The 11,799-nt window shown below is 41.1% G+C and overlaps 1 protein-coding gene across 1 annotated transcript; it reads left to right on the forward strand.

Moving 5' to 3' along the window:
• The first annotated feature begins 7,797 nt into the window (after window positions 1–7,797).
• On the forward strand, window positions 7,798–11,565 carry LOC134454242 (uncharacterized). Its single transcript, XM_063205130.1, has 5 exons — window positions 7,798–7,839; window positions 9,343–9,450; window positions 10,217–10,315; window positions 10,619–10,647; window positions 10,753–11,565. The coding sequence occupies exons 3-5, from the start codon at window positions 10,225–10,227 to the stop codon at window positions 11,278–11,280; spliced, it is 648 nt and encodes a 215-aa protein (XP_063061200.1). The 5' UTR covers window positions 7,798–7,839; window positions 9,343–9,450; window positions 10,217–10,224; the 3' UTR covers window positions 11,281–11,565.
• Window positions 11,566–11,799: the final 234 nt, after the last annotated feature.

The raw sequence follows: 11,799 nt of genomic DNA on the forward strand, positions 1-11,799 counted from the left end.
GCGTTGTCCTACACAGAGTAAAGAAGAGGACGATGCATTAAAAAGTAGCAGAAAGTAAACAAAGACATCAAGGTGCAGTGTACTGTTGCAACACTGACAGCATTGTCCAACACAAGGTAACAGAAGCAACATTAAATAATGAGAAGGTAACAAGGCATATTGGATAATAAGCAAGACATTTAGGCGCAGTGTACAGTTGCAATACTGGCAAAATTGTCTAACACAAGGATGAAGCAAAAATAACTGAAGATGTTAATTAAGCAAATTAGGTACATAGATGTTAGATACATAACATGGGCCTATGTTAAAAGCAGTGGCTTAAGGAAAGACATAAGATACTAAGACTAAGGAAAGAGGCTAAAAACTAAAGGCTACAAGGTGAGTAGAATTGTTATGTTATGTTATGTTATGTTATGTTATGTTATGTTATGTTATGTTATGTTATGTTATGTTAGAGAGATAGAGACGGGAGGTGGAGTATGCATGTGTGCATGCGTTCGTGTGTGTGTTTTACCGTAATGTCCCACTCATCATGATAAAATCACATTAGATGGGGGATTGCGAGAGATAGACACGGAGAGAGAGGGGAGGAGTGGGTGTGAATGTGAGTGTGTGAGTGTGACTATGTGGTCATAACGTCCAATGCCACGTCTGCTGTGGTTGTCTTCAGCTGCAGCTTCCTGTCAGCACAGAGTTCTCTGTAATCACACCTCCCTTCTTGTTTCGATTATTTCCTCTACATATCTGTCTCTGTCTATTCAGGAGAGGGGGGGGTTGCTGTGTTTGTGTCTCTGTGTCTCTGTCTGTCTGTCTGTCTGTCTGTCTGGCACTCTCTATGTATATCTATATATTACCAACATTTTTCACTTATAAACTCCAATATTAACTTAAAGGGGTATGCCACTATTTTGGGCTTAATACTTAATACTTAATACTGGCTTAATACAGTTAAAATCATTGGCTGGTGTTTATAAAGGTGGTTAAGTGTCTTATTTTTCATGTTAAGCGTTGTCTTGCTTTAAGACAAGTTAAAAGAGGGAATATGTCGCTAAGCTAGTGAAAGTCAATGTATCCGTGTAGCATTGTAGCATGCTACATGGATCCATTGACTTTCACTAGCTTAGCGACATATTCCCTCTTTTTACTTGTCTTAAAGCAAGACAACGGCTTACATGAAAAATAAGACACTTAACCACCTTTATAAACACCAGCCAACGATTTTAACTTTATTAAGCCCCAAAATAGTGGCATACCCCTTTAAGTGCTGTCCCATAACCAATGACCCTACCCCATATGATTGAGTATGTTGGTCCATCTTTAACAGCTTCAACTATTCTAGGAAGGTTGTCCACAAGGTAAAGGAATGTTTATCGGATTTTTTGACTATTCTTCCAAAAACACATTAGTGATATGATGTCACACGCTGATGTTGACAGAGAAGGCCTATCTATCTATCTATCTATCTATCTATCTATCTATCTATCTATCTATCTATCTATCTATCTATCAACGTATCTACCACCTCTTTGTCCATCACTCTATACACATGAACAGCCATCCGGGTACTTTGTTTGTGAATGTGCGTTACCTCCCTCCTGAACTTTGGCATGTTGAGGGTGAACAATGCTTGTCTACAGGTCCTTGTCTTTCGCTTCCTCCACCAATTGACTTGCATTGGCTTTTCCCCCCAATGATTTCCCCCAAAAAGGTGGGTAACGCACATGAAACACATCACGCTGTTTATGCGCATCTGTCTTTGTCTGTCTGTCTGTCTGTCTGTCTGCCTGTCTCTCTCTCTCTCTCTCTCTCTCTCTCTCTCTCTCTCTCTCTCTCTCTCCCTCTCTCTCTCTGTCTAATAGTTGCATGGACAACTAAAAAAGGCACTGATGGTTGTTCCATGTTCAAAAGACCAACATGTCTTTTGTGATATTAGTGTAGATCTTCCAAATTCACCACTGTGGCAAGTAGGCAGTAAACATACACCATCCACAATACGTATGTATGGGCCTTGATCTTGTGATGGGAAGTGAAAGCAGTTATGCCCAACTGGGAAGCATTGTGACAAAGCACTCCACATCACACAACCAAACTGCACATTATGCCTCAGCCGTGCATGGCAACAGCCTGAAGCAGCACCCAAAGGGGGCAGTGCAACAGGATGTTACCATGGAGGATGGAGGAGAGCACTATACTCCCCCACACCTGCTGGGCCGGAAGTTGAGCCGACAACCTTTGGGCACAAGCCCCTAAGAAACAATGAGATGATCTAACATTGCTGCAGGGACCAAAGACATGTTTTTTGTAAATCTATTTGGATAAAAGTGTCAGCGAAGTGTAATGACCCCTCCCCCCACCCCCACCCCCACACACACACACACACTCTCTCTCTCTCTCTCTCTCTCTCTCTCTCCCTCTCTCTCTCTCTCTCTCTGACTTTTTATGACAAAGGTCATCTCAGGCTCGCAGTTCACACCCCTGCCCACATGACGGAATGTGTCTGTATGTGTCTCTATTTTTCAATGTGTGTGTGTGTTTGTGTGTGTGTGTGTGTGTGTGTGTGTGTGTGTGTGTGTGTGTGTGTGTGTGTGTGTGTGTGTGTGTGTGTGTGTGTGTGTGTGTGTGTGTGTGTGTGTGTATGTGTGTGTGTGTGTGTGTGTGTGTGTGTGTGTGTGTGTGTGTGTGTGTGTGTGTGTGTGTGTGTGTGTGTGTGTGTGTGTGTAAGACTGACACAGACTGAAAGTCGAGAGGGTGAAACAAACTCCTGTCCACATGCAACAGCACAATAGAAGAGAGAGAGAGAGAGAGAGAGAGAGAGAGAGAGAGAGACAGAGAGAGAGAGAGAGAGAGAGAGAGAGAGAGAGAGAGAGAGAGAGAGACAGAGAGAGAGACAGAGACAGAGACAGAGACAGAGACAGACAGACAGCGAGAGAAAGAGAGAGAGCTTAGCTTTTTTCTTTCAACATGTTATACAGAATAGTCAGATTTGTATCTTCTTCTTTGGTGTTTCTACTTTGCACTTTGACTCTGGTAATATTTTGTCTGTCAGTGCATTAGGGTGGGGGATGATGAAGGCGCTTGAAATGTTTGTCTTATGTACTGAAAATACACAACAAATACCAGTTAAGTCCACGTGCTTCTCTTATAATTCATATTTGTTGCATTGAATTGTCACTCTAGAATCACAGTTTCCTTTGCTATACATTTTGTACGCTATGTCAGCTTTAGCAACACAACACATCACAAGAAATTGAGTAGATGTGGTGCATAAAAAGATACATAGGTGTTAAGTGTAAAGAAATCAGAACTGTTTCAGGGGCAGAAACATAACGATGTAAAGACTGATTGAAGGAGAGAGAGAGAGAGAGAGAGAGAGAGAGAGAGAGAGAGAGAGAGAGAGAGAGAGAGAGAGAGCGAGAGAGAGAGGGAGATAGAGAGAGAGGAGAGAGACAACGGTCAGTGAGAGAAGCAGAGGCGGAGAGTCTGATTGGCCAGACCTCTGATATAGTTAGTGTTAAACACACACCATGCAAGGATTGCCTAAGACAATAGCATAATAATTTATTGAAAACATCTTCTGGGCTGTGTGAGTTCAAGATGCCATGCTATCTGCGGCAGATTAAGAGAGAGAGAGAGAGAGAGAGACACAGAGAGAGATAGAGACAGAGAGACAGAGAGCACATATGAAAGGGAAACAAATAGAGGAAGACACAGACGTGTTATTTTTAGTGGTTTCATTAGATGAGCCTCAGTGCAACACTGCATTAGAGTCAGGCAATGAGAAAGCGTGTTGCATCTGTAGCTGGGACTGTCAATACCTCACAGAGGACTAAGCGGATTAAAGAACTCATCAGGAGGTGGGTGAACAATTGTGTCTAAGTGAAGCTTGTGCTAAAGCAACAGTTTCTCTCTCGTTGTGCTCCCCTCTCTCTGTGTGTTCCTCTATCTCGCTCTTTTTCCCTCTCTCTCAATCTGTCACTGTTGGTACTAGATATCTTGGACTGTGAAGAGCTCACACAGGACTACAGATCCCAAAATCACATTGTGTTACAATATCAAGCAGTTTTTATCTATCAACTGTACCATTAATATCAATAGTAATAATCAAGCTCTTTAAATGGTTCATCAGCATGTCTTTTAATTTGATGACGGCCTCTTCCTTGTATAGTAGTGGGGCTAAAGAGTAGCCTACACCATAAAAAAATGAGGTGTCAATATTTCTGCACAAAGTTATACAATGTATAAATTCATATAGATAGATGGATAGATAATTTAATAGTTAGTTAATTTTCCCCACTGGCGCCACCTTTTCTCCAGTGTATGTTTTCAGTAGGATTGGTGTCTGTTTCAATTCCACATCTGCAAAATTCTCTTTGCAATCTTTCAGTGATATGAGTGAGAGTGCTGATCCTGTATCAAGCTCCATCTTTATTTTCTTTCCATTAACCTTTGGGGTCACCCATATCGTTTTCTTCTCACTCTTTGTCATTGAATGCAATTCTACAGTATGTGAGCCAATCCTTCTGTTTCATCTGAGGCTGATCCACTAGCATCTGTGTCATTCATTTCATTAACGCTTTTATCCTTTTTCCAGCTTCTCTGTTTTTCCTCATTTCGTTTTGTTTTGTATTTTTCCTCACTTCATGCAGCTTTTGTCACGGAACCAGCAGTCTGCCTGGTCGTGCGTTCCCTTTCCACACCTAAAGCATGCATTTGTTTTGGCAGATTTGGCTGTGAATCTGTTAACACTGTGTGCTTCAGTAGACACTTTCTTTCGCAATTGCATGGCGTCTTTGGATGCCATTTCCATTGCTATGGCGAGTTCTATCGCTTTTTGTAACGTCAAGTTTTTTTTCAGCTAGGAGCTGTACGCTCTCATTGTGCATGCCGCAGACAAGCCTGTCTAGGAGTGCGTCATTCAATCCCGTGCCAAACTGACAATGCTCAGCCAACTTCCTTTTGTAAGCTCTGCAATGTAATTGGCAATAGATTCACTTCTTTGCTGATTTCTGTTATGAAAACGAAATCTCTCTGCTATTACAAGTGGCTTCGGATTAAAGTGGTCTTGGAGCAGTTTGCTTATGTCTTTAAACGATTTTGTGGATGGCTTTTGAGTTGCACATAAACTTCATAGCAGATTGTACGTCTTTGTGCCCATAACACTTAGCAGGACTGCTACCTTCCTGTCATTTTCAATGTGATTAGCAACACAATATTGCTCCAGTCTCTCAATATAAGTGTCCCATTCTTCCACGCTATTGTCAAAAGTAGAGATGCACTGGATCCCTAAAAATCAGGGTCTGGTGCATCTCTAGCTTAGGCTTTTCAGTCAGTCTTTCACAACCCCAATCACTGCATGGAGTGAAAGCCCTTTGGAAGCGGCCGTTGCAGGCAGTGTGGCAATAAGCCAATGAGTCTAAAAAATAGTTTGAGCCAACGTAATAAAAAGGGCCCATGTGTGCGAGTAGACTATATGTTTCCACCCTTTTGTAGGATCCGGTATCCGGCAGGATCCTAAAAATCAGCATCCGGTGCATCTCTAGTCAAAAGCATCAACATTTCCGATTGCACCAGCCCTGGTTTCTTTCAACTTTCAGACACTTTCCTCCCGTTTCAGTTACTCACTGTACCGTTGAGTCATTCACGTTTGGGTGGCAGTAGAGTGGGTTAGCTTCCTAGCTTTCATTTCGTGAAGGCATCAACTTGTGTGGACAACCGGAAACTTCCATTAAAGCTTCTGTACACGCGAGTACATCCAGTTAGTCCTCGTCGCCAATTCTGTTGTGTTTGTCACTTTCACAACACACATAATCCAGTCGGACACCGAAGTAAAGTAAACGTTGCCTTTATTGAGGTACTTGGAAAATCATTACAATGCGAAGTCATTGCTTGGCATATCATTACTATATTAATAAAGTTGTTATTACTCTAGGTTACCAGTAGGTTAAGTATCAATGCGCATAACATAAAGTAGTCACTGTAAAATAACTAAAAGTAGTTCCCATATTAATGTGAACATAACACCATGCAAAAGAGTAAATTATCCACCACACTCCTGCTCTTCATTATCTGATCCAACATGGGAGAGGACACGGGAGATTTAAAATAGGAAAGAAGGGCGCTGGAGCATCTTAAGATGTGGAGAGTAATGTTATGATTTATAAGGAGCAGTTCCAAAACAAATGTTTCAACGTCATTACGTCTTTATCAGAGTCAAGAGGACAAGAGGTCAAGAGTCATCCTGACTCTGAGGGAGACATAACAACTAATAAAGCTGGAGCACTGTTCCTAAAAAAGCAGAACATTACTCTCCACATCTGAGATGCTCCAGTACCCGTCTTCCCTAATGATCAGCTATATCAGTGGCTCCTACTTCATTGTTAGTGTTCTTTTGGTTGTTTTGTGTTTCATGTACCGGTAATCACATTGACCAAGATTTATTTTCATTTTCCTTTTCTCTCTTTCTTTCTTTCTTTCTTGCCATTTCATCCGTCCATCCATCCATCAATCTATCCATTCATCCATTGCCACTTCCTGTGAAAGTTAGGCCAATGCCATTTTTAGTATTTTATTTTATTATTACTCAGCATACTTTGACCCTAACTTTTGCATTTGCGTGTCTTCTTTTTTCAATCAACCTATTACTTTTTCATTTTAATTGATTTTTATCTTTATTCATTTATTTTCACATTATTTCATTATTGCTATTTTTAATATTGCTCTTGTTACGTAATCTAACTGTTGAGCACATTGAACTGCATGTCTTGTATGAATTGAGCTTAACCGTAAAAATGAAGTTATCATTCATTCATTCATTCATTCATTTATGCATTAATTCATTCATTGTAATGCCCCCAGGAGTTAGTATGAAGGACCCGTAGGGTCAACATCAGTGAAGAAGGTTGTTCATTCTGACATGGGGGCCGCGATCAAACGCATGCTGCCGATGCTTACTGGTAAGTGTATAGGCTACTTCTACATATATTATTAAATGCTAGCAGACAAGCAGTGACAAAACCAAAAAAATATTTGTCATGAAAAATCATCTGCTACATCATCATATCGTATCATATAGTATTGTATTGCGTACACACACACACACACACACACACACACACACACACACACACACACACACACACACACACACACACACACACACACACACACACACACACACACACACACACACACACACACACACACACACACACTTAATGTGCAGTGAGCTTCCTTAGTGTAATAATTTGTGTTAATCATACCCCACCGTTTTTTTTCTTCATTCTGCTTCTTTTGTAGTGCTAAGCTGTGTGGGGTGTGAAAAGATCACTGTGTCAGGAAAAGAGGGAGGCACAGCTTCCATTGACTGCCCACCTTATGATGGTTATGCAAACTACCGAAAGTACCTTTACAAAGGCATTTTTAAAGATCGTGTTGAAGTCATTCGCTCTGATTGGAATGCTGTTTGGACCCATAAAGGGAGAATATCTCTGCTTGATAAAGAGGACAAAAACATCTTCACAGTGCTGATCCATAATCTCACACTAGAGGATGCTGGGATATATTGGTGTGGAGTTGACACCTGGGGACGAGATTTTTACACAGAGGTTCTCCTCAAAGTAGGTATGTGAAACGAGTTTGAGGGGTTACACATTTGGAACCAACCACTACCCTAACATGTGCATAACAAATAAACTCATTAATAAACTCTCTCTCTCTCTCTCTCTCTCTCTCTCTCTCTCTCTCTCTCTCTCTCTCTCTCTCTCTCTCTAGACTCAAAGAAACCCTCTGTTCCTAAGGGCACTACAGAGGCCACCAGAGTCATCCACAATAAAACATCAGGTGACCTCATATCATGCTCTTCCCTATTACTACTCCCTATTACTACACTGTAACAAATAGCTGTTAATTTAGGGCAATTCTGCAACAGCATTCTACTGTTTTTCGAAAACAAAACAGACAACTACTGTGAAAATACTACTTTGAGTCACATATTGAGCATAAAGAGTAAGTACTGCACAATAGCAGCATTCGCCGTTGTGGAAACAACCAAGTTATTTTAGGCAGCACCATTGAAACCCATTCATCCTCCACTTGTCCGTGATCACCATCAAGCTTGAATACCACCTAAAGAACTTAAGTCATTCTCACTGGCTAAAGATTCTCTGATACTATCAAGCATGATGAAACTATTTCTAAAGAAACTACAATACTTAAAAAGTGCTTGATGCAGCAAAGTATGAGTAGCACATGCATTTTGATAGTGATGAAAGTGTGAATGGCTGAAACATTTTAAGAACTTGTAACACTTGCAACAAGCAGTCCCATCTAAACCAATCTGCTAATCGGTGCCTGGCCTCACCTGAGTACTAAGGACTGTTATGCCATTATTCAATTACGACCTTCACCTGCCTAATCCCTGATGACTCTGGTCAAATGGTACCCTTGCACCTGTATATAAATCTGGACCATGGCACAGCATAGCGCTTGCTTGCCTGCAAACTTGTTTACAGGCTTGCACACTTTCCTCTTTGTGAAAGCTTGCTTTGTGGCACTTGCTGTGAGTGGCATCATTTGTGGCACCGTTGCATATAATGTACCTGCTGCAAATTAGGCATTACTTTGAGAGCTTGTAGTGCTGCTTTTTTGCTGTGCTACTTTGTGCAAATTACGTTTTTACAGACTGACCAATGCTATTTTCATCATTGGCTCATCAAGAACTGATACATTAAAAAGCCCCCCTCACACACTTCCATTGTCATTGTAACATAGCACTGCGTAGGCCTGCACTGAAATTGTATTCATGCCCCACACATTCAAAGGACCACCACAAATCAGCATCTCATTATAGCATAGTGGCGCAATGGTATCATGCTCAAGTCATTTCAGTCATGGTGATCGATGGGACGGTGGGGCGGTAACATGGCCAGGGTATGGAGAATGATGGGGTTGGAGGGAAGTTGCCATGGCTATATTCATGAATGCAACTATGACCCAGTAATTGCCTGCTATCTCACCGTACATCTTCAGCTTTTTAACTGCAGTGTACCGTTATTTTACCTATACTACTGTATAAATATTGTAGAGCACTTTTAGTTTAACAATACTAATACTGTGAACGTTCTGTAGAGTACTGTTATTTTAACAGTTCAATTGCTGCTGAAAGATAGTTATATACTGTGGTACATTAAACAGTTCTGAGCTGTATTTGATGTTTGGTGTGAAATAACAGTAGAATTACAGGTAAATATAATTGCCAGTAACTGCTGTTATTTTGCAGGGGAAATCTCTTACAGTGTATATAAAATAAAGCAATAGCATTTGACCCCTTTCTCCTTTTTCCAGAAGGATCCACCACCCATAATCTAACATCAACATCCACATTGGTTCCTAACACCACTAGACTTGAAAACTCCACTCATAGTCACACTGGGCAGCCATCCACTATATCAGGTAAGGGGACATCATGAAAGTGAAAATGAAAACCCATCTGGGAAACTGTCATTTGTCATTGTGACACAGTACGGTGCTCACTGCACACAACTAAATTGCATGTTATGTTTCACTCATGTGTATGGACTGCCCTAAATAGCGCCCCACGGTAGCAGTGTGGCGGAATGGTACCATGATCAGGATGGTATCTCTTAATCATTTTCCTGTTTATCCTCATTGCCATCATCATCCTCAGAAGTACCAAAAATGAATACTCATTTTCATCTGTCTGTGTGCGTACATGCGTGTAAACGCTTGTGTCCATGCATGTGTGACGAATATCAACTTCAGTAGCGTTCACTGGTTGAATGCAATTTAACGCCCTATGCAGATATAAAAGTGAAACATTTAACTTAGTGGTTTCAGAGGCCCCATGCCAGAGGGTTGGAGCCTAGAGTAGCGGAATGCACTGCATGACCTATCATAGTGTGTGTGGTGCGTGTGCGTGTGTGTGTGTGTGTGTGTGTGTGTGTGTGTGTGTGTGTGTGTGTGTGTGTGTGTGTGTGTGTGTGTGTGTGTGTGTGTGTGTGTGTGTGTGTGTGTGTGTGTGTGTGAGAGAGAGAGAGAGCGTGCAAACGTGTGTGCGTGTGTAGGCGTGTGTGCGTGCGCGCATGTGCATGTGGATATGTATGAGTATGTTATATCCCTAATATTCATTTGTCTGTGTGCGTGTGTGTGTGTGTGTGTGTTGTATCCCTAATATTCATCTGGTTGTGTGTTTCTCCAGGTCAGCTGATGTTTCTGTCTGGAGGTCTGGTTGCTCTGCTTGTGTTTGGCCTTTTGATCATGACTTTCAGACTCATGAAAATTAAACACAAGAGGACAGGTAAACACATACACACACACACGTAAGCATGCATGCACGAATGCACACACACACACACACACACACACACACACACACACACACACACACACACACACACACACACACACACACACACACACACACACACACACACACACACACACACACACACACACACACACGTTGTTCACAAAGTTTATGAATTGAAACTTTCAACAAATAAACAAACACACCTATACACCATAGGCCTACATTAATATCATCAATTATTAACTGATGTTTCTTAATGCATGTCACTTGTTTGTTGTCTTACCATAATAGCTCAAACTCCTTCAGGAAACACCGGAGAGGTGAGTCACTATGTCACTCTATGGCTCTGATAAATATAGGATAAAGAAAACTAAAATACAAAGTAAGTGAATTAATTGGCTACTCATACTCTTACCTTTCTGCAGGACTGCCATGTGTATTCTGAGATTCGAGATCCAACACCCCTAGACCTCAATACGGACCCTGATGAAACTTCAAGTTCAACAGCTGTCTACAGTCTGGCCACACCTGCCGATCCTATTGGTCTGCAACAATTCAATCAGAATCAAGAGTCCACACCTGACATCTACACCTTAGTAACCAATCTGACGACAGTTTCGCCATCAGAGACAATTTCAGTAGTCAATCAGGATGCAGGTTCTAAAACTGACATCTATTCCCTAGCAACTAACCTGAAGCCATTAGACACAACATTAGTCACCAATCAGGACTGTGATTCTAAACCGGACATCTACTCCCTAGCAACCAATCCAACACCAGCTTTGAACACTTCCTGTTTGTCTTTAAAAGCAGATCAGAGTGCAGAGATTGAAGGTGGAATCTATTGTAATCTAGAACTGGCAGAGGAGAGTGAATCTGTTGCTTTTACTGATGGACCAAATGATAGCTCAGTCTCTGTGTGCTTCACTAAAACTCCTGCTGGGCCCAAGTGATTGTGTTCCCCTTGCCTGTCTCTGTATTTCTGTCTGACAGTTGCATTGACAAAAAAGTAACTTTTCGTAATTCAACTACCATAGTTTTATCTGACACTGTATATTATAAAATATATTGCATTATGTTTCCTGTCAATATGTTCTATGTTTACTATATTGTTATGACATTGTCATCTTTTGTGCTGTGATGATGTGTTGCTGTTATGCCACCAATGTGTAAACATTCAGATTATACTCTATTCAGATGGAGAAAACCAATAGATGTAAATATAGCATGTGGGTAAACAGCTGTGTAAAAATTTGCAAGTGTAGAGTACTATGCAATTTATGTATTGTTACGTACTGCCTCAAAGGCCCACGTACCAGAAATGGAAGACCACAACGCGGAATCAAGTTTGATGTACATGTATTATTAAATATAAAGTTTAACACAATTTAGAAAATGGAGTATGTGAGGGAGCGATAAAAGTGTGTGCAAAGGGTGAGTGCGCGAATGAAAATCAAATTGTATAAAGTAGA

Source organism: Engraulis encrasicolus, chromosome 1 (assembly GCF_034702125.1).
Source record: "Engraulis encrasicolus isolate BLACKSEA-1 chromosome 1, IST_EnEncr_1.0, whole genome shotgun sequence".
Classification (NCBI taxonomy): domain Eukaryota; kingdom Metazoa; phylum Chordata; class Actinopteri; order Clupeiformes; family Engraulidae; genus Engraulis; species Engraulis encrasicolus.